General features: G+C 42.5%; 1 protein-coding gene across 1 annotated transcript in view; it reads right to left on the reverse strand.

Moving 5' to 3' along the window:
- The window catches only part of LHFPL6 (LHFPL tetraspan subfamily member 6), a 250169-nt gene that overhangs the window by 33840 nt on the left and 191598 nt on the right, over positions 1–24731 (reverse strand). Inside the window, exon 3 of the mRNA XM_077484195.1 lies at positions 4128–4226. Coding sequence (XP_077340321.1) covers positions 4128–4226 — 99 coding nt within the window. The remainder of the gene's footprint in view (positions 1–4127; positions 4227–24731) is intronic.

The raw sequence follows: 24731 nt of genomic DNA on the forward strand, positions 1-24731 counted from the left end.
GGAAGGATAATTAGTGCAACTAGAATAATTAAACAGGTGAAAGTTGGTAAGGAGCGCACGTTGTAGAAAAGAAAAATGGATAAGTAAAAATCAATACTAACATGATTAAAGAGCGCTCCATTCCCTAATAAAGTGCAAACATGCAAAAAGTGGTTTCAATTGAGCACCAACATAATAATATAATATGAGTATAAAAAGTCCAAACACAAAATAAGTTCAGTAGTGCAAATAATGAATATTCAAACAATGTATCAAAGTCTTCAGACAATGTATCAACTTCTTCAGATATTGTACACAATCTTCAAATCCCTGCTGAACAGTAGGTAAATTTGACTGATATATCTTCCACCACCATCACCTGTCACACATCCTACTCACCAGACTTCCATGACCCCTATTACAGGTAGTCATAAAGCACATATGGGTATATTCAGCAGGAGTTGTGCACGATCCCAATGTTGATCCCAATGTTGATCCCAATGTTGATCCCAGCGTTTAACCGACTCCCAGGACACACACCAAAATGAATCCAGATCGTTTTGAGCATGTTCCCAGTAACAAAGCAATTTGAAGGGAGTTGTCCAATGGTTAGTGGGAAAAAAATGTAAAAGAAAGGGCTTCCATAATGAAGTATGTCACAGTTTTATTCCCCCCCCCCACCCCAAAAAAAAAAAACAGATAAAAATAGCAAATTCTTGCAGCTTAGAAATCCATGTGCATGGAATCGCTGTGGTGTGTTCCAGCTGCACTTCAAAAACAGTGGAGATGACGTATAACAATCAGGCACCCTACCGGTTTCATTGGTACACACCAACATCTTCAGGGGCCATGGAAGTCTGGTGAGTAGGATGTGTGACAGGTGATGGTTGTGGAAGATATTTCAGTCAAATGTACCTACTGTTCAGCAGGGATCTGAAGATTGTGTACAATATCTGAAGAAGCTGATACATTGTCCAAAGACTTGATACATTGTTTGAATATTCACTATTTGCACTACTTAACTTATACAAAATAAGTTCAGTAGTGCAAATATTTTGTATTTGGACTTTTTATACACATATTATTATATTATCATGTTGGTGCTCAGTTGAAACCACTTTTTGCATGTTTATTAGGGAAGGAGCGCGGTTTAAATTGAATTGGTTTAAATTGATTGTAAACCCTCCCCCACAACTTTTTCCCATGTAAATCAGCATAAAAATCCATAATGAACACTGCTTGTAGATATCTCCTTACTTGCTTAGTATTGTAATCCTTTTTGTTCTTTAGAATGACGCCACTGAGCATGCCCAGATCTCCCCTGATTTACGGCACACTCTCTATGTGCTTATTTATCTGTTATGAGGACCTTCGGCACACCACTGATATCCCAGGAGGCTTCATAATCACTCAGAGCTTCCTCCTACACCCCATGTGACACATGCAGTGTAAAGCACAGCATGGGACAGCATTACTGCACTCTTATCAGCTGAAGCTGATAGCGCTCTCACAGGCAAACACCAGATAAGCAGCACAAGTAAATACTATGAAATAAAACAAGTCAGCTATGAACAGGGAAGCAGGGTTGCCATAGAAACGTTGGATTGAGAACGAGGCTTGGTTAACAGTACAGGAAGTGCTCAATGTAAGGGCGGAAATACACTCCAGTGTGGACTCAGAAAACAATACCTAAGATGGCGCTGCCTAACCCCTGGAAACAAGTTTTTTAAAGTTTCTTTAAACAGTAAGTAATATGCGATTTGGGCTGGATTACAGTGGCTATAGTCTGATAATTACTTATTATAATAGACTAAATGAAAAGAAGCATCAGAGTGGGAGGGTTTACTTCGTCTTTAATCAATTTAGTATTGATTTTTACTTATTCACAGCCTTTGCTCAATACTTTGATGAAGCACCTTTGGCATCAATTACAGCCTCAAGTCTTTTTGAGTATGATTCTACAAGCTTAGCACACCTATTTGTGGGCAGTTTCTCCAATTTTTCTTTGTAGGACCTCTCAAGCTCCATCGTGTTGGATGGGGAGTGTCAGTGAACAGCCATTTTCAGATCTCTCCAGAGATGTTCAATCGGGTTCAAGTCTAGGCTTCTGGCTGGGCCACTCACAGGACATTCACAGAGTTGTCCTGTAGCCTCTTCTTTATTATCTTGGCTGTGTGTTTTGGGTTGTTGTTCTGTTGGAAGCCGAACATTCGCTCCAGAGCACTCTGAGCAGGTTTTCATCAAGGATGTCTCTGTACATTGCTGCATTCATCTTTCCCTTGATCCTGACTAATCTCCCAGTTCCTGCCACTGAAAAACATCCCACAGAATAATGCTGCAACCAACATGCTTCATTGTTGAGATGGTATTGGCCAGGTGATGATCAGTGCCTGGTTTCCTTCAGACATGACACTTGCCATTCAGGCCAAAGAGTTCAATCTTTGTTTCATCAGACCAGAGAATTGTTTCTCATGGTCTGAAGTTCCTTCAGGTGCCTTTTGGCAAACTCCAGGTTGGCTGTCATGTGCCTTTTGCTGAGTAGTGGGTTCTGCCTAGCCGCTCTACCATACAGACCTGATTGGTGGAGCGCTGCAGAGATGGTTGTTCTGGAAGGTTCTCCTCTCCACCAGTCCTGGTGGTTTTAAACTTCTTCCATTTACGGATGATGGAGACCACTGTGCTCATTGGGACCTTCAATGCTGCAGAAAGTTTTCTGTACCCTTCTCATGATCTGTGCCTCAATACGATCCTATCCCAGAGGTCTAGAAACAATTCCTTGGACTTCATGGCTTGGTCTGTGCTCTGACATGAACTGTTGACTGCGGGACCTTATATATACACAGGTGTGTGCTTTTCCAAATCATGCCCAATCAACTGAATTTACCACAAGTGGACTCCAAGTTGTAGAAACATCTCAAGGATGATCAGCGGAAACATGATGCAGCTGAGCTCAATTTTGAGTGTCAAGACAAAGGCTGGGAATACTTGTTTACATAGGATATTTTTTGTTTTTTATTTTTAATAAATTTGCAAAGATTTAAAACAAACTTCTTTTATGTTGTCATTATGGGGTATTGTTTGTAGAATTTTGAGGAAAATAATTAATTGAATCCATTTTGGAATAAGGCTGTAACAAACTGTGGAAAAAGTGAAGTGCTGTGAATACTTTCCGGATGCAATGTATATACGTGATTCTGCTCTTCTGGGTAGGGGGCGCACTGTTTCTGCTGTGATTTGCCACAGCAGAAGCTGATCAGTGGGTGCCAGCCAATAGCCGCTGGCACCCACCGATCATCAGCAAAACACACATGGATAGAGCTTTGCCTATGTACACAAAGTAGAGCTCCATTCTGACAGGGGGAAGTAATGGATTTTCTTTCCCTGCGAAGCAGGGAATAAATTCCATCACTTCCCTCAGTAAAAACATCACACACCTTACACAAAAAAAGAGTGCCTAAGCACATATGGTTGCCCCAGATGTTTAACCCCTTCCCAGCCAGTGTCAAAAGTACAGTGACAGTGCATATTTTTAGCACTGATCACTGGTTCCCACAAAGTGTCAATTAGTGTCTGGCTGTCTGCTGCAATAGCGCAGTTCCACTGATTGCTGCCATTACTAATTTTTTTGTTTATAGCACAAAAAATAGACACAATGGTAATCAAATACCGCCAAAAGAAAGCTCTATTTGTGGGGAAAAAAAAAATACAGTTTATTTGGGTACAGCGTTGCCTCAGTGCACATTTGTCAGTTAAAATAAGGCAGTGCCGTATAGCAAAAAATGGCCTGGTCATGAAGGGGTTAGATCTTCCGGAGGTCAAGTGGTTAAAGAAGAATTCCAGGTATGTCATTTTTTACTTAGTTACAATGGTCTAGCTTGGACCAATGCAACTAAGTATATACCATACCTGTGGGATCCCCCTAGAAGCTGGATATCCCTGTAGTAGATACACCACTAGTATAGTGACTTCCAATAGCTTCCGGGTCCTGTGCTGAGCGGTTACCCTGCTGCCTTTCCACCTTATCCAATTTATACAATGGGGCCATTTTAGAGGAGGCTGGTGGAATGTTACCCATCAAATTGATTCCAGGTCGAGTTAAGAGATTGGCAATATTTTAACGAACGTCAACTTGAGAAATCAGTACCTACCCAACTCAAACTGTGCTGAGAGGTTTCCACACGTTTGCCGAATTTCCTCACTGCTCCAGCCCAGAGGATAGAGAGCACAACCAGATCCAATCAGCAACCCTATGTAGAAAAAAATCAAAAACATAATAAGTATGTTTCTTATAGTACTGTTAATTTGGATAAAATAACTATTTCTGGATAAATTACAGCAAATCAATAGTTGCAGTTGCTTTTGATCTGTAAGTATAAACCACCTAGTCACACACAATACAATTAGATTGTACACGTTGAATTATCTACTGACAAATATAAATGTAAATATACCTTACAATTAAAATTTAAGAAAAAAAAAGTTCACTTTAGAATGTGGTGTGGGAAAGGCGGCATTAAAAATGAATGGGCTGTGAAATAACACTGCAGGGGAACACACAGGAATCACGCGTTCCTGTGCGATTCTGCTGTGACCCGGCCCTGAAAGACAACACGGCAAGGTGTGTAGACACTTTTTCAACCTGCTTAAAGCTAAACCCCAGGAAGTATCTATTTTTTGGCTACATCTAATGCCATGTACACACGGCCGGACTTTTCGACAGCAAAGGTCCGACGGAACGAATCCGTCAGACAATTCGATCGTGTGTGGGCTGCATCGGACCTTTGTTGTAGAAAAATCAGAGTTTAGATTTAGAACATATTTCAAATCTTTCCAATGGACTCGAGTCCGGTCAAAAAATTCATTTGTCTGTATGCTAGTCCGACGGACGAAAACCAATGCTAGGGCAGCTATTGGCTACTGGCTATGAACTTCCTTATTCTAGTCCAGTCATACGTCATCACGGTCAAATCCGTCGGACATTGGTGTGATTGTGTGTGTCCAAGTCCGTCGGAAGTCTGCCGAAAGTCCGTCGGGAAGACTGTCGGACCTAGTCTGCGGGAAAGACCGGTTGTGTGTACACGGCATGATTCTCCTTATCTCACATCCCGAGGACTGAAATTCACTGTGGTAGCCTGTGCTACATTCAGGCAGTACTGGTCTCTTCTTGGTGCTGTCTTATGCCCTGTACACACGGTCGGGCATTCCGACAACAAAATCCATCTGATTTTCTCAGACGGATGTTGGCTCAAACTTGTTTTGCATACACATGGTCGCATAAGTGTCCGTGTGTTCTATGACACACGGTGAGGTAGAAGACGTATGACGGGACTATAAAGAGGGCAGTAGCCAATAGCTTTAGTCTCATAATTTATTCTGAGCATGCGTGGCACTTTGTCCGTCAGAATTGTCTACACATGATCGGAATTTAAATGATCGGATTTTGTTGTCGGAAAATTTTAGATCCAGCTCTCAAACTTTGTGTGTCGGAAATTCCGATGGAAAAAGTCAGATGGAGCCCACACACAATTGGATTTTCCGACAACAAGATCTGATCGTACATTTTCCATCGGAAAGTCCGACCGTGTGTACGGGGCGTACATTTTCAGTTTTGCAGAACAAGACTAGTTGATTTATCATGGTTTCCTATGGATGTAGTTCACACCTGTGCATTTTATGGAAAAAGCCAGGGACGTTTTTCTGGTTTTTGGTTTCATAGACTTCAATGGATCAAAAAAATGTATTGAAAAACGCAAAATGCATCTGGAATATGCTAACTGCAACCTGCATATATGTGAATCAGGCCTGAGTGATTGCCGCCTGTTTACTGAACACAGAGGGTCACTGAACATTCAGAGAATAGTTTTTTTCAATAAAAATAAGCACATTCTCTCACTGGACAAGGGAGAAGGGGGCAGATGATGTCACAATCGCTGCTTAGTCTGATCAGAGAATGCCGTGTAGCCATTAAAAAAATGACAAGAAGTTCCCTGAATGGTGGAGGTGCTCAGTGAGTGATCCCCTGTGTTCAGTATACAGATGGCAAGTCGCTTAACCTCTTCCTGCCCGCCGGCTGTCAAATGACGGCTGGGCGGTGCGGCTCTCGTTCTGGGTGGACGTCATATAATGGCCCTCCAGAACGACAGACTCATGCGCCCATGGAGGCGTGCATTACGGCGATCGGTGGTGTGGTGTGTCAGTCTGATACATCGCTACACCGATCTTGGTAAAGAGCTTCTGACAGAGGCTCTTTACCACGTGATCAGATGGCTGATCACGAAGTATTGCGAGACAGATATGATAAGAGAAGGAAAGAAATGAGAAAAGAGATAGCAATAGAGAAATAAGAAAAGGAGAGAAAGGGGGCAGAAAGAAAGAAAAGGGATAAAGAGGGGGGGGGGAGAAAAATAGAAAGGGAAGAGGGGGGGCGGGGGGGGTCCCTGGAGCGGGGGAGACATCTAACGATCAAAGGGAGAGGAGTACCGGATCAAATCTGGATGGGCGGGTATAAGCCACCCAGGGCTGCCAGACCCGAAGAAATTTAGCATGGGTGTCTGATGTTATCGCCGTCAGTTTTTCGTTCACCATGATATCATTCATGCAGTTCTTAACAGCCTCATAGCTAAGGACCGGAGTCTTCCAGGCCCTTGCTATTGTGAGTTTAGTTGCAGTAAAGAGATGCGCAGCTAGCTGACGCTCCGGACGCAGGAGTCCTGTAATCGGTTTCCACAAGAGGGCCTCAAAAGGGTCTCTCCTAATATCCACATGAAAGAGTGTACGGAGTAGAGCATATACTCTGACCCATAGTCTAGTCACCCTGGGGCAGGTCCACCAGATGTGAGCCATAGTGCCCTCCAACGAGCATCCACGGAAACATAAGGGGGAGCAAGACGGGATAAACGTCGCCAGCCTCGAAGGGGTGTAATACCACCTATAGAATACCTTATACGCATTCTCCAGAAAAAGAACATTTCTGGAACATGTAGGCAGCGCCCTGGTCATGGCCTGCCAGTCCTCCGGATCAAGCTGTTTACCTAGGTCAGCCTCCCATTGAAGGTGATAGGGTCGGAGTGGCGGCTTTGTAGACGTTAAAATAGCTGCATAAATGAGGGAGATCAACCCTGGAGCGTGGGGCCGAGATCTACAAAGGCTCTCAAAAGGGGAGAGCGTGTAGGGAGCCGATTGGGGCCCAATCAATTGGTGAAGGAAGTGCCTAATTTGAAGGTAAGTATAAAATTCCCTGAGGGGAATATCATGGGATGACCGGAGGGCTGCAAAAGGGATAATTTTAGTCGGGGTGAGCAAGGAATGGACATCTACAAAACCATGATCCGTCCACCACACAAACTGACCGGGATTATCACAACCTGGTGGGAATAGGGGGGGCTGATCACGAAGTAAACAGCAAGAGCCATTGATCAGCTTTTCCTCACTTGCGTCTGACAGACACGAGTAGAGGAGAGCCGATTGGCTGCTCTCCTGATGGGGGGGGGGGGGGGTCTGTGCTGATTGTTTATCAGCACAGCCCCCCTTCGGATGCCCACCAAGGACCACCAGGATGCTGTCAGGACCACCAGGGATTGCCACTACACTGGAATGCCAGGTATGCCACCCTAGACCACCAGAGAAATGCCAATCAGTGCCCAGGCAGTGCCCAGGCAGCTGCCAATTAGTGCCCATCCCCAATGCCTGCCAGTGCCATCAGTGATGCCTATCAATGCCATCTATCAGTGCCGCATATCAGTGCGCATCAGTGCCGCCTCATCAGTGTCCAGCACAATGAAGGCACAGTTGTCATTTAAACAGCGACAGGTGAAAATTGGCTTGGGCAGGAAGGGGGTGTAAGTGCCTGGTATTGAAGTAGTTAAACGGCAACCAGAAGAGACCATCGCTGACTGAATGTACCACAGGCTACCACAGTGAATTTCTGCATCCCAGATCCCCCTCCAGATGTGAGCTATGAAGAATTAGATGTACCCAAACTGGACCAATGTAACATTTAAAAAAAAATATATTTTCTGAAGTTCATCTTTAAATCCAATGAATTTAACAATAACTGTATCCTACAACCACATCTAGGTAAGGTCTGATGACTCCACAGACACTTAGCTATCTATTCCTCTCTAAACATAATACATTGTACAACCATTTAAGACAAGCTTTTGACAATCACCCCTGATGATTTTTATTTTTTATCCCTGGAGACCCTTTTTTACACACCATGATCCTACAGGACAATACTGAGCAGTGGCGTTGCTAGGGGGTGGCTTTTGGGGCTATAGCCCCAAATCTCTGCGGGGCTCTCTGGGGACCCTGATGTAAGTAGGGGCTCTCTGGGGATATATACACACACACACAGGTATGTATATTATATACATGTGTATGCCCACCCAAGCGTATGACTTTCTTTACTTTGCTGCTGTGGGCTTGATAAATCTATGTCGTTAGTCACTTTCGGCCGAGGAAAGAGGGCCCTGTCAGGTAGGCTATATGGGGCTCTGTGATTTCTAACAGCAGCCCTTACAGTATTCATTTCAACTTTGTATTTAGGCGTTTGCCTGGAGTTGCACTTTAACCACTTCCCGCCCAAGGTACGTCATATGACGTCATGAACTTTGAGCGGACATATCTGAATGATGCCTGCAGCTACAGGCATCATCCAGATATCATTTTTTCAGCCGGCATTTCTGTGCACCGTAAGAACAATCATAGTGCCAGTTATTGACCCCACATCTCTCTATAAAGAGGACCTGTCATGCACTATTCCTATTACAAGGGATATTTGCATTCCTTGTAATAGGAATAAAAGTGATCAGAATTTTTTTTTTTTTTAAAGTGAAAGTAAACACATGGATTTAAACAGTTAAAAAAAAAAGGCATGCCGGGAATGCTAACTGCACATTGGCTGTGCTCTCAGCCAAACGATCAAACCATCCAATGGCTGGTGTCATAACGAATCACATGGAGGCAAAGATGACAGCTTCCTTTCGTAAAAAAAACGATAGGGGAGTTTACTTCCACTTTAAAGAGAAAGTGTGAAAAAAACAAAAAGGAAAAGTAAAATAAACAATAAAAAAAAAAGTAACGCGCCCCCCGTACCCGCGTGCTTGCGCACAGAAGCAAACGCCCACATGTAAGTCACGCCCACATGTAAACAGCGTTCAAATCACACATGTGAGGTATCGCCGCATGCGTTACAGCACGATGACAAAGCAACAATTCTAGCCCAAGACCTCCTCTGTAGCGCTAAACATGCAACCTGTAAAAAAAAAAAAGTTTGGCGCCATTCCACGAGTGTGCTCAGTTTTAAGGTGTGACATGTTAGGTATCTATCTACTCGGTGTAACATCATCTTTCACATTATACAAAAAAATTGGGCTAACTTTACAGGTTTTTTTTTTTTAACCACTTGTCAACCAGCTGCTGTTATTATATTGCTGCAGGTAGGCAACATCCTGCGAACGGTCGTAGCTATATGTCGGCTCGCAGGATAGGGATAGCAGGCACATGTGCCCACTGCACAGCGGGGGTGGCCATGCTTGTGGCCAACAGTCACGATGACAGCTGGCCACCAGTGATCACGGGCACAAAAGGCAGAACAGGAACGTGTGTCTGTAAACACATAAATCCCTGTTCTGTGAGGAGTGACAGATTGTGTGCCTAATAGCTATGAACCATGATCATTAATTTCCTCTAGGTCAGTCCCCTCCCCCTACAGTTAGAAACACACACAGGGAACACAGTTAACCCCTTGATCACCCCCTAGTGTTAACTCCTTCCCTGTCAGTGACATTTTTACACTAATCAGTGCATTTTTATAGCACTAATTGCTGTATAAATGCCAATGGTCCTAAAAATGTGTCAAAAGTGTCTGACATAATGTCGTAGTCCTGATATAAATCGCAGATCGCCGCCATTACTAGTAAAAAAAATAAAAATGCTATAAATCTATTCCCTATTTTGTAGACGCTATAACTTTTGTGCAAACCAATCAATATACGCTTAATGTGATTTTTTTTACCAAAAATATGTAGACGAATACATATAGCCTAAAACTGAGAAAAAATTAGCTTTTTTAAGAAAAAAAAATGGGGATATTTATTATAGCAAAAAGTACAAAATATTGGGGGGTATTTACAAAAGGCAAATCCACTTTGCACTACAAGTGCCCTTGAAAGTGCACAAGGAAGTGCAGTCGCTATAAATCTAAGGGGTAGATCTGAAATGAGTAGATTTGCTGATTTTATCATCCAATCATGTGCAAGTTAAAATGCTGTTTTTTTTATTTTCCTTGCATGTTCCACTCAGATCTACAGCGACTTTACTTCCAAGTGCACTCGCAGTGCAAAGTGGATTTGCCTTTAGTAAATAACCCCCATTGTGTTTTTTTCCAGAATTGTCGCTCCTTTTTTTTTTATAAAGCAAAAAACAAAAACCGCAGAGATGATCAAATACCACCAAAAGAAAGCTGTATTTGTGGGGAAAAAAGGACAATTTTGTTTGGGTACAGCATTGCACGACCGTGCAATTGTCAGTTAAAGCGACGCAGTGCCGAACTGCAAAAAATGGCCAGGTCATTTAGCAGCCAAATCTTCTGGGGATGAAGTGGTTAATTCATGAAACTGTTTGTTTTCCCCAAAAGAAGCTGTGTGAAAAATCACTATGCAAATACTGTGTAACATAAAAAGTTGCAACAACTGCCATTTTATTCTTGAGGGTCTCAGCTAAAAAAAAACATATATACTGTTTGGGGGTTCTGAGTAATTTTCTAGAAAAAAAACAAACAATTTTTACACATAGGAGTGAAGTGCCAGAATTGGCCCGGATGGGAAGTGGTTAAAATGTTGGCAATTATATTGTAGGCATGCACTGGTTTATCATATCCACCCTTATGTATTATGTAGTATTTGGTGTACAGTGACTTGCAGATGAATTTGTGCTTTGACAGTTACAGAAAGGCAAAATACACAGAACATTGACCTGTCTTCCAAACGCATGGAAGAAGCAATAAGACAGTCACCCAACAGACACAGATGGAAGTAATTACTCTTACATGAGTTTCTGCATGATGGATGAAGCCAGAAACTCGGGCCAAGAGACAAGCAGAAGCCCACAATCACTAATTTGCCAAGAGCCAAGATGGAATACTTAAGATGCCCCGTACAACACTGAGAAATGTGCCATCCAAACAGCAGCATCTGTTGTGTGCCATCACCGGCACAATACAACTTGTGTACCCCACACGTAGAACACGCTGGATCATGAGACACCCAGATCACAGCTTCAATGGCAGTCAAGTGAGACCGCCATCACCTAATGAACTGTTCAAGGCTCTGCTTCACCACGCACCAAACATCAAACATAATTAAAAATAATTATATCAGTAAGTGTGAGGCGCAGCAGAGGGTTGTGTACACAGAAAATAATTGCACCATGAGATAAGAAGTGAATTAAAGTAATCTCTCAATCTTTTTCCAAGATCCCGGGAGGAAGTCAGCTTTTTAGACTTTGTTTCTTTTTGCTGGATATAGAAGTGTGGCAACTGTTTTCCACCCTGTTCACTTTTTAGTTGTGAACTTTAATGCCCCGTACACATGAGCGGAATTTCCTTTGGAAAAATCTTGGACGTTTTTTCCGACGGAATTCCGCTCAAGTTTGGCTTGCACACACACGGTCACATAGAAGTTCTCTGAACTTTCGACCGTCAAGAACGCGGTGATGTACAACACTACGGCGAGCCAAGAAAATGAAGTTCAATGCTTCAGAGCATGCGTCAAATCGTTTCCGAGCATGCGTCCGATTTGATACAGACGATCAGAATTTACAATAGGAACTTTTTTCGACTGAAAAACTGAGAACCCGCTCTCAATCTTTTGCTGGTGGGAATTCCACCAGCAAAAGTCCAATGGAGCATACACACGGTCGGAATTTCCAACCAAAAGCTCGCATCCAACTTTTGTTGGCGGAATTTCCGATCCTGTGTACGAGGCATTAGGCCTCATTCACACAATAATGATTCATCGGAGTGCACACTTTTGCTGCCTGACCCTGCGCGCCATGTTTTCTGCAGCCTATTCATTTCAATGGGTTGCCCAACCTGCTGGAATGTGCATAAGTACTGCAGACACCATTTTCTAAAATCATGCTGCACCAAGCCACATGGTACTGCGGTACCAATGCGTTTTGGTGGCCAGGAATGCACCCATGTTTGGTAGATGTGTTGGGATGTCATTAAGAATTAATGGCAACCATGTGCGTCTGCAAAAGGCAGTACATTTCCATTTAGTGCAGAAAAACAAGTGCTTTTTCACGCATAAAGCAGTAGTAAACACCGCTTGGTCATTTGTTCCTATAGGTAAGCTTATACTATTTAGGAGATATTCACAATTTCTTCAGCTGGTGACTTAACCAGCTGAAGAAGTGAGGACACATTGAATGTGCCGTCAATAGAGAGTGCTGTACCGCAGTCATGACTCCCATGCGTGGGAGTGAAGTAATTGGGGCTTGGCCATTCAAATGGCTGGTGTCTGCAAACCTGCAAGGAGGTTCGGTTGAAGATGGAAGCCCTGATGACAGAAAAAAAAAAAATTGCTATACTTAAAGGGCAACTCCACTTTCGTGGGCGAAAAAAATAGTAAATAAGAAAAAATTATATAGTGCATATAATGGTGACACTAATCATATTGTAATTGAATGTTATTAAAAATGACCTGAATTTCCTTTCCATTTTTTCATTTTCTGAGAATGCAATGCAATATGGAAACCTGGAGTTGTTCTGTACGCAGAATGTGTACTGACCACCCCCCAGAAACATAAATTCCTGCTTGTGTGATTGGTTCACCAATTTTCCCAGAAGTCTGCCTAAGATACAAGTCAGATTTCAGGCATCCCCTGCAACAAAAATGTCATTTTTGGAGAGATACTTTCAATAGGAACATGTTGGGATGCAGGCCCAGCGGATTTCCTCATTAATGCTCTGTAGCTGCACACCTGACAGTTAATTATGAAACCACTCCCATTAGCCCCACTCAGAATAGAGACACAAACAAACAAAGAGGGATTTCTTCAGGAAAACAAAAGGTAGGAATCTGCAACAACGTTTGTTATAATCCTTGCAATGTACATAGATCACCCAGAGGGAAATGTTATTTTGTCAACAAAAGTGGAGTTACGCTTTAACTATTCTGAAGCCACTCAGGTCCAGTATCCATCAGCGCCCTCTGTGTTCAGAAGAAAGCCATCAATGGCTGGAACATGCCTGGGATGTGATGTCACCCATATACTTACTATGGGCACTGAACTGGAGAAGAACTACGTAGTGATTTTTTCTCTACACGTCTAGATAGACTAGGCTTAGAATGTGACTGAGAGTAGGTTTAGAGTTAGTTAGGTTTTGCCTTTACTTCCACTTGAAAGACTTCACTACCACTTTAAAGCAGAAGTACAGCCAAAGCTTGTTTGCCTGTACTTCTCCTGTGACTCACAGGAGTGCAGTTCATTCTGCAATCCTGTGACCTGTTTTCAGCAGACAGGTGGCTGAAGTTCGCTGTCGGGTGACGTCACAGAGCCGGTCAATGCACGGGCAAGAGCACAACAATGAAGTTGGGATCAGCCAACATGCCTGGACCGGGCACCCAGCTCCGCCCTTTAGCGAGCCGCAAAGAGTCTGAGCCAGCCACTCCTGCCCCCTCCACAGCCCAGTGCTCTAGTGATGCGGGGGGGGGGCGAGCAAGGAGCAGTGGCAGTCAGCAGTCCTCTGCTCAGGGAGTCCTGAGAACCAAGCAATCGGCAATGTTAGTGCCGGTGGGGGACCAATGCTGCATCCAGCTATGCAAGTATGAAAAAACAAAACTACCATACTTCTCTTTTAAGCTAGAGTTTAGATTAAAAAAAAAACTTTTTTTTTTTTTTTACAGCTTTAGTTACATTACTTGTGATGAAGTTTGTCCCACGATGTGCAGCTGCTAGATTCTTTGTAAATCTTCACTGCAGGGCTGTCCTGTCCTGTTCCTGCTGCTGAACTAAATGGGGAAATCTCCAATGGCAATCATTGGTTTCCTCTCAATTCCTGCTGTGTTTTGGGGATAGGAAGTAAAGGGAAGCCACCCTAGTGGGGCACAAACAGCAAGTAAAAAAAAAAAAAACATCCTATAGGGGTTTCTAACGTTAATTTAATTTTGGACGTTTGGGTGCGGGTGGAAGAAAAGTATATTGCCGTGTACACACGATCGGAACTCCGTCCAGAAAAAGACTGATGAGAGCTTTTCATCGGAAAATGCCACCGTGTGTATGCTCCATCAGAATTTAGCTGTCCGAATTCCCGCCAGACAAAAATTTATAGCATGTTCTCAATTTTCCAGACGGAAAAACTTTCTATCAGTATTTCCGATCGTGTGTATGCAATTCCGACACGCCAAAAATCACGCATGCTCAGATTCAACTACAAGACAGAAGCTATGGGCTACTGGCTATTGAACTTCCTTTTTCTAGTCGTGTCGTACATGTACGTCACTGCGTTATAAAAGATCTGAATTTGGTGTGACCGTGTGTAGGCAAGACAGCTTGAATTCTGTTGGGAAAACCATCAGAGCTTTTTCCGACGAGAATTCCGATCGTGTGTACGTGGCATAAGAGAGGCTGAAAGCTGCTGTGGCTGGATGGTGCATTGAGTGGTACTATTGTTTAGGGCAGTATGCGCTCAGGGATAATTGGCTGGAATGCAAACTGCCTGTGTTCTGGGCATTTCTTCCTGGGCACAGGTAGCCCTAAACATTAATACCACTCATTGCACTGTCCAGCTGCAGCAGCTTTTAGCCTCTCATGGACTTTTACATGTTGCCAACAGTGTGGCTGGACTATGCCGTCCTTCCGCACCAGAAAGCTGAGATCTAATCCAGTGGGGCTAATTACCCATTGTGTATAAGGCCTTGGGTTAGGTTCAAATTTGTGCAGGTGGTTCCTGCTGCCGGTTCACATCTCTTCCCACAGCTGCAACCACCCGCACAGAAAAATGTGCTTGATGTGTGTGGGTGCCATTACTCTTATTTTCATGCCACACGCACAGGCCTTTGCACCACACTGGGAACTGCACTGCACTTGCGATTCCTGTGTGGGCTGCAATTTCTAAAATGCTGCAGGGACCTTTTCCCTACACTTCCAGAGACACGGCAGCTCCTTTAAATGAATGGGCTGTTGTGTTTGTGCAAAACGCGGGTCGCAGAGATGTGTGAACCTAGCCTTAGATAAACTTTAGGGCTGATAGATACACACGATCGGACATTGATCGGAGTTTCCGACATCAAAATTCATTGGGTTTTTCTGATGGATGTTGGCTCTAACTTGTTTTGCATACACACGGTCACACAAAGTTGGTCGGAAATTACGAACATCAAGAACGCGGTGACGTACAACGCGTACGATGAGCCGAGAAAAATGAAGTTCAATAGCCAGTGCTGCTCTTCTTCTTTATTCCGAGCATGCGTGGCACTTTGTGCGTCGGGATTGTGTACACACGATCGGAATTTGCGCAAGCGGATTTTGTTGTCGAAAAATTTGGGAACCAGATCTCAAATTTTGTGCGACGGAAATTCAGATGGAAACTGTCCAATGGAGCCTACACATGATTGGAATTTCCGATAACAATCTCCGATCGCACATTTTACATAGGAAAGTCTGACCGTGTGTACGGAGCATTACTCTGTATATATAAGAATGGCCACATACAGATCATTATACTCCAATTTATCTACATAGTCTGGAAGTGGTTCAGAAGCAGAACATCGAAAACAGATTAGTGTTTTGGCTACTTGTTTTGAGAGGCGACTTACCGAAATAAACCATAGTGTTGATGAATGTGTTTTTCTTTTCCCTTTTGGAACAACACAGCTCTGGTTTTACATGTATAATGTCATATCAAGGTTGCACCCTAAACTCAGAAAATAGCAGCTGTGCAGGCCCGAGCATTTATAGAACAGGTGTCCAAACAGCTAGTCAGCGGGGATCCATGGGGAATGGAGCCTCAATGCCGATATTTTTGCCACGTAAAGGAATTTCTTAAATAGTTGTCGAAAACCCTTGCAGACAATTTATGGTACTATTCAATGATTTAAAAATTTCATATAAGCCTAACCTTCAAAACTAACATTTTGTGGAAACTTTCCCATTCCTGGACCTACAAAGTGTTGACTTTCAGGTGAGCAAGCTCAAGGCATTACTGCTGCAGTCTAACCCAACGTCTTCTCTTTTCTGCTGTAGTGCAGGTTTTGTTTGATCTTGTAAAAAAGATAATAGCTCCACATCAATAGATCAGGGACATCGTTGCAGTGTTACAGGTGGTTCATAAAGGAAGGGAACTACAGAGAAAATATGTCATAAGTTAAATATAGAAACGGATATTATTTGTTGTCAAGCCTGTTACTGTGAGATTAAAAACATCTTTCTATAACTAGGTCTCCAGGAAAATGTATACGCAGTGCTACTGTATATGGCTGTTCAAATATATCTCAGACAAGGCTGAATTATGTTTGTGGCTGATGGCACAGGAACAAGTCTTCTGCTGTTATTACCATTTATTGGAACCCAAAGGTATAACCCTACGATACTGGCATAGCTGCTTGCCACCATAGATCAGTGGTCTCCAGACTTTCTAAACAAAGGGCCAATTTAATGTTCTTCAGATTTTAGGGCGCCCGGACTCTGGCTATTGGGAGTAGAAAAGGTCCCAATGTCAGTGGGAAAAATAATGCCCCATTGCTTCATTGGAAGGTGAAGGAAGGAAGATGGGGCACAACCATCATTGGTGTTAGTAGGGGGAATTGTGCCCTATTGTTGGCATCAGTGGAAGGAATTGTTCCCTATGATTGGCGTCAGTGGAAGGAATTGTGCCCCAATATAGGTGTCGGTGAAAGGAATTATGCCCCATCGTTGGTATCAGTGGGAGGAATAGTGCTCCATCATTGGTGTAAAAGGGAGGAATAGTGCCCTGTTGTTGGTGTCAGTGGGAGGAATTGTGCCCCATCATTGATGTCAGGTGGAGGAATAGTGCCCCATAATCGCTATCAGTGGGAGAAATAGTGTCCCATCGTTGCTGTAGGTAGGAGGAATTCTGCCCGATCATTGGTGTCGATGGGTAGGAATAGTGCCCCACTGTCATTGGCAAGAATTGCGCCCTATCATTGGGCCCCATTGTTGGTGTCATTGGGAGAAATTGTGCCCCATTGTTGGTGCTATTGGGAGAAATCGTTCCCTCATCACTGTGGTGTCATTTGGAGGATTTGTGCCTCTTCATTGGTGTCAGTGGGGGGGGGGGGGGGGGTAGTGCTGGTGGTATCAGTGGAAATTGTGCCCCAGGGGGCAGATAAAAGCAAGCAAAGAGCCACATCTGGCTCCTGGGCCGCAGTTTGGGGACCACTGCCTTAGATCAGCCTCTCTCATTTATTTTTGAATCAAGGAAGATCCCTTAAAATAATTTTCAGGTTTCAGGAAACCCCTACTAATAAATACCACATCTACAGCTCATGGCAGACTATTATGAAATGTATCCTACATTGATGGTCAGTTGGAGAAGACCTCCTTTATTCTGGTGGTCAGTGGGAAGAATGCTCCTTACATTGGTGGTTAGTGAGAGGGATGCCTCCCTTACATGGGTGCTCAGTGGCAAGAATGCTCCTTACGTTTTTGGTTAGTAAGAAGAATACCCTATTTAAAGATAGATATAATGATCATTGTGTCAGTGGTTACTTATCAGAAAATGCTCAAGGAAGCCCTATCAATCTGTGTGGGAATCCTGTTTGAGCATGGCTACCACTTAGGAACCTCTTGCAGCAAAAGGATCAAAGAGATTCTCATAATACTTTGAGTAAATCAATGAGTGGTTGATGTTATCATACGAGGTGCCACAGTGCAGGTGAGTTGAAGGCAATTTCCTGGGTAACAAAATAGTAGTAGCAACCCTTACACATCCACCTAGTACGTATAGCTTTATTCATACAAGGAAAGTGTTACTGATTGGCTCAGTGTCTGTTGTTGTACAGCAACAGGAGCGTTATGCTTATTTTCACTTCATTGGTCTACTTAGCTCTTTGTGGGAAAAAAAAAACGGTAGTCTACACAGCTCAGTAGCTCAAGCTGTGCTAGTTAATCATACAAGAATAAGTTGATTACAGTACTTGTAGGATCCCTGCTGGGTCTTCCAAGATTCCTTGCAGGTCCTCGCCGGATCCCTGACAGGGATTTTCCGGATTCCTAACACATCCATTATGTTTAGAACTTCCAGAGTTCCCCGTACCAACCATGAATGTGTCCTCAGACTACAGATGTATTTGAAATTAGAACTATAGGCAATTTTTCGGTTCATTTTGAATAGAGCAAGGGAGGGTTATAACCCCTGACAAATGTTTTTTTTTTTCCATCTGTGTCCCAGAAGACAGCAGGGGCATGGAGGAGGGTCCAGACATGGCACACATCACCGCTGATACTGTGGTGATCTATGCCCGGAAGTGGGAGTAAATACCTGGATTATACAGGTATCTGCTCCCCCCTCCCCCTGAAAGGTGCCAAATGTGACACCGTTGTGGGTTATTAAACCCACAACAGTAAAACCAGTCTGTATATGCAGTAATGCATGCGTGTTATACTCATTGTGGAACCTAAGGGGTTAATCCTCTGCATTATGTAAAAAGGTTGTCTTGATCCTGTCTTTTCTGATCCTCCCCTTCTTCCACTGTCACCAATCCATTTCCTGATAGAACAGAGCCTTGGGGGCAACTTGCACATGCTCTGTTTGGGTTGTATCGCTAGAGAGTTTTTTTCTTGGGAGAATGCATATGATCAGCACAGGGCCAATCAGCATTGTCCAGGCAGAGGGTCAGAGTTCCTGCAGCCTCATAGAACAATCAGGGGAGAATGAAAACTCCTTCTACAAGCTTAAACCAGACACTGATAGAAGTCACAAGACTGCTCTAACTTCTGATGAGAAAAAGTATTTAGCAGTTTATTTTTACTAAAACTTTGGCATTTCCATGTTCTGTGTACTGTGGGAGACCAGATATAGTGAATGCAGGAACCTGGGTTTAGTAACACTTAAACTGCTCTCTCTCTGCTGCCTGCCAAGACCTTTGTGACTTGACCACTGTCTTGTCTACAGCCATGTGAACCATCTCCGTACCATAGTCTTTTTGTTCCAGCCACTCCCCTCATGAGGCCACCTGGATGACCACTACCTTGTGCCAGTCGAAGCAAAAAAAGAAATATGGGACCACAAGGCTTCCTGTCTATTTTTACCATCAGGCAATCTGGAGCAAAATTGCCACTTAGACTTTGGCCTCAGGTGTGCCAGGGGGCATTATAACAGTAACTCATTCCTTATTGAATGGCTTCTTCAATCATGGCAGGAATCATCCGCTAAACTGTCACTTTAGCTAGCCTCTAGTGTTTTGGCAATCCTTTGTCATTAATTAAATGTTACATTGTTATACAAAGAACGTACATGTATAGCAAACAAATATAAAACATCCTATACTCCAAAAATATAAATAAAATTGATCATGTTATAATCTCTCTTTAAATGCAGTGCTTTTTTCTATAAACTCAATGCGGCTTTATCTGAGTAATAGCAAGGCATACCTAGCCACCTTTTGTCGATCGCTATTTTCCCTTTTCTGCTGCAATCTTAAAACAAACGATCTCTTTATTCATGCTCTACTTTTATATTGGCTTATTAAATGTAAAATTCTGCTCATGTATTCTAAAAGGCGCTGCCTGTATGAAGATATGATGATAAGTATCCAACGTAATTGATCTTCATTGAAATCATTATTACCATAATTAGTCTTTTTACTTTCCATGTGCTATTACACGGGACGCACAAACCAATATTTTTCTGTGTAGAAGAAAGAAGAAGAGCTCCTAGGAATAATTATTTTGACATTGTGGACAGAAATGTGTTGCTCTGCTGACAAAAATAAAATCTTATCTTCTTCCATGAACTAAAAAGAGTTTTCTTACAAGCAGACAATACAATCTCATGTCTCCAAAGGATTTAAATCACGTGATCCTCAGACATAGTCTTCAGAGATTTAATACAAGGACTAGGTAACTGTCAGTGCTAGAGGCAGTTTTAACTCATCTCCCTCCCATCCCCCTGACTGTTAAGTAGGATTTTGATGTGAACAGCAAAAAAGTCAGAAAAAAGGGAATGTACTTAGAAATAATTATCATTTTTTTCCCCATAAGGCGCTTTGAATGAATACAGAAGCAATACTACCTGAACTGCAGAAAACAGAATTTGTGATACAGTATACTATAAGGCCTTGTATACATTTGTGATTGGGGCGTGATGGGTTGAGCTGTTTTTTAATTGCCCCCAATTACTCCCTTTAACCACTTAAGGATAAGGAGGATTTGGCACCTTAATGACCAGGCCATTTTTTTTTGCAATACGGCAGTGCGTCACTTTAACTGACAATTGCGTGGTCGTGCAACGTTGTACCAAACACAATTTATGTCCTTTTACTCACACAAATAGAGATTTATTTTGGTAGTATTTGATCACCTCTGCAGTTTTTATTTTTTGCCCTATAACAAAAAAATTGCGACAATTTAAAAAAAAAAAAAACTATTTTTTAGTTTTTGCTATAATAAATATCTCCCCCCCCCCCAAAAAAAAAATTCTTCATCAGTTTAGGCCAATATGTATTCTTCTAACTATTTTTAGTTTAAAAAAAAAATCGCAATAAGCATATGTTGATTGCTTTGTGCAAAAGTTAAAGCTAAAACTAGCCACTGATTACTGTATAAATGTCACTGGCAGGGAAGGGGTTAACACTAGGGGGTGATCAAGGGGTTCAGTGTGTCCTAAGGAGGTGTTTTTAACTGTGGGGGAGTGGACTGACTGGAGGAGTAGAGAGAGAGATAGCTGTTCCTGATCACTAGGAACAGCAGATCTCTCTCTACTACCCTGTCAGAATGGAGATGCCTTTGCACTTCCTGTGTGACAGATTATTGTGCTCTCTCCAGCCAATATCTTGCTCTTTATAAAGCAAATGTGATCTGTGCCAAAATGGAAAAAAACATGCAATACGTGTCCTAAATACTGAGCTGTAGTTATGAAATTATATATAGGATATGTGCGGTTACATACACATATCCTAAATATTTTGCTATTGTCACCCCTGCTGCCATCCAAATCTTTGCTACGGCTTGTTACTGTTTCAACTATGCTTCTGCTTGATCCCAACCTGCAACCACTTTTTACCGACCTTTGGCTTGTTCTTTAACTGCATTTCTGCTTGATCCCAACCTACAATCACTTGTTACTGACCTTTGGCTTGTTTACGTACTATGCTTCTGCTTGATCCCTACCTGGTACATCGGCTACTGAACTCCACCTTGGCAGCTTGCTCACCTCCTGGTGGGGCAATCCTGAAGACCGCAACCTGATACTAACAAGCAGCAAAACCCATCTCCACTATCGGAGTTCTGGTAAACACCGGTTAGTGCTTAGACCCCGCACCTTGGGTGAGCCCGCGTCATCCGCCTGGGTGACCTGCTTGTATACTTATCCTGCTGGTCGTTGGATGCCTCTTTACTACAATAGCTACTGATCTCCAAGCCTGACCCCTCACGCAAGATTTGTTATTTTGGTTTACACTTTGAGGAAGCAGAATTCCTTTTGTGTTAGATACTACAGAACAGCCTGATCTGCTGTGATCAATTTTTTTCTGCCCGATGATGGTTTGCAGCCCAGCTGTTAAGGACAAATAGCCATTCTTAGAGCTGCCTCCTGTCACTTCTTATATTCCTGAGTGTCAATGACAGCATTTGTGACTTATTTATTGCAGAATTTTCCTCTCTGAATCTGGCTGAGGTTGCATGCACTTTCAAAATACATGTCTATTACCCTTCTACTGCAATTTTATATCATACTTATAAAAAATAACAGGGACTGATTGACCCACCTTCCAAACATTTTAGTGTCAGCGTAATATCATCTTTGTGATGCACCAAGTAGTAAATTCAAAAACATTAAGCTGCAATTATTTCTATGTATTTTTATAGAAAAGTGGTATAAGTACCAAAAACTATATGGATCCCTTGTACAGATGTACTCAGACTGGGAGAGGGAGGGAAAACTGTATGAGCCACGTAGATTGTGTTGCTTTGCACATTGCTTTCAGTCTAATGCTTACAGAACTGGGATGACCTCATATATATGCTGTTGCTTCCTCGTTGTCCGTTTACAGACTGTGGCAGGCCCTGGACAAGGTTCTACTGTTAGGATGCCCATAGATGTAACTAACTAGCTGATTGAGAAAGAAACCAGTGGATTCCCCGATCCACGCAAGCATGGTGGATTGAGGAATCTTCCCAGCTGTGCTATTGTATTCTAACAGTGGGGACTTCTGTCAAGCAGGAACAGCCATAGATGAATCAAAATGTAGCTGGTCCCTGCTGAACTTGCCAAATTTTGATCCATCTATGGCCAGCTTTAACCGCAATGTTGAATACATGAACTGGCTGTGCTGTCTGGCAGGAGTACCTGGATCACAGGATTGGCTGACCTGATATGAAAATCCTTTGGCAGGTAAAAACAGTTCCTATAGATCTATTTCATCTGTATATTAACTTGCCTGGTGTGCGGATTTCACATTTTTGCCTTTGTAAGGCTGCAGGTTAGAAATATCAGTGCAGCTAGTACCCTTGTTAAAGCAGAACTTTACTCTCTCAATCAATGCTGCTAGTATTAGTAAATGGATAGGAAAGTATATCATATTTGTTTTTTTTTTACTTCCTGGTTTCCAAGCCTAGTCAAATGATGTCATATATCCCACGAGTCCTCAGTAGCTGAAGGACGAGGAGGGGCTTTCCAACCACATCCTCTCCTTGCTTGCATGCCTGAGCTAAAGGCAGGTGTATTCCAGGAAGTAAATGCTACATAAATCATCTGCCCTTACTCAAGATGGCCATGACCAGAAATGCTAGGGGATGTTTTGGTGATTTCCCAACAAAATAAAGCATGGAGACATGCATGTATGGAAAAAATTGCTTCCCCCAACGATTGATCAATTAACTTGGGTACATTCAACCTGCCTATACATCGTTCAAACCATTGGTTGCCAAACCAATCTATTAACCTTCTACAAGGAGGTGAGCTGCCATCTAGATCAAGGAAGGTCTGTAGACAGTTCCCCATAAAAGTTTACTGTACAAACGAAGGTTTGACGGGATGGACCATAGGGTGAGTACATGTACTGAAAACTGGCTACAAGGGCGAGTTCAGAGGGTGAGTTATAAATGGGGAGTACTCGGAATGGTCCAGTGTGGAAAGCGGGGTCCCCTAGGACCCCCCTTCTGTTCTGGGACCAATCCTATTTCATTTATTCAAACACAATCTGGAGGATGGGGTAAACAGTTCGATCTCAGTATTTACGGATGATACAAAGCTAAGCAGGGCAATAATTTGTCCGCAGGATGTGGAAACCTTACAAGAAGATCTGAACAAATTAATGTGGTGGGCAACTACATGGCAGGACTTTGTGTGGCGCCCTGCCAGCTCAGCGCTCCAGTGTGAAAGCTTTGCAGCTGAGGCTTTTTTCAGGCGCTATTTTTAGCGCTGTAGCATCTGAAAAACGCCTCCAGTGTGAAAGGGGTCTTTGGTATTCTAATTTTAGATTTGCTTTAAATTAGTATAATTGTTTATATGATGTGAAAACTGATGTTAAACATATTTAACCACTTGACCACTGGGCACTTAAACACCCTTAATAACCAGACCAATTTTCAGCTTTCGGTGCTCTCACATTTTGAATGACAATTACTCAGTCATGCAACACTGGACCTATATGAAATTTTTGTCCTTTTTTTCACACAAATGGAGCTTTCTTTTGGTGGTATTTAATCACCGCTGGGTTTTTTATTTTTTGTGCTATAAAAGAAAAAATACAGAAAATTCTGTAAAAAAATGAATTTTTCTTCATTTCTGTTATAAAATTTAGCAGATTAGTAATTTTTTCTTCATAAATTTTGGCCAAAATTTATACCACTACATATCTTTGGTAAAAATAACTACAAATTGGTGGATATTATTTGGTCTTTGTGAAAGTTATAGAGTCCACAAGCTATGGTGCCAATATCTGAAAATTTATCACACCTGAAGTACTGACGGCCTATTTCAATTCTTGAGACCCTAACATGCCAGAAAAGTACAAATACCCCCCAAATGACCCCTTTTTGGAAAGAAGACATTCCAAGGTATTTAGTAAGAGGCATGATGAGTTTTTTGAAGTTGTCATTTTTTCCCACAATTCTTTGCAAAATCAAGATTTTTTTTACTTTTTTTTTTTTTCACAAAATTGTCATATTATCAGTTTATTTCTCACACAGCATATGCATACCACAAATTACACCCCAAAACACATTCTGCTATTACTCCCGAGTACGGCGATACCACATGTGTGAGACTTTTACACAGTGCGGCCACATACAGAGGCCCAACATGCAGGGAGCGCCATCAGGCGTTCTGGAGCACCCAGGACAATTCTGACATTTCTCTCCTACATGTAAAAATCATCATTTATTTGCTAGAAAATTACATCGAATCCCAAAACATTATATATGTTTTTTTAGCAAACACCCTGGAGAATACAATGGTGGTCGTTGCAACTTTTTATCTCGCACGGTATTTGCGCAGCAATTTTTCAAATGCTTTTTTTTGGAAAAAAAACTGTTTTGTGCTTAAAAAAAAAAAAAACACAGTA

Source organism: Lithobates pipiens, unplaced genomic scaffold, assembly GCF_037356315.1.
Source record: "Lithobates pipiens isolate NorthernLeopardFrog02 unplaced genomic scaffold, aLitPip1_a1.2 Scaffold_16, whole genome shotgun sequence".
In the NCBI taxonomy this organism is placed as follows: Eukaryota; Metazoa; Chordata; class Amphibia; order Anura; family Ranidae; genus Lithobates; species Lithobates pipiens.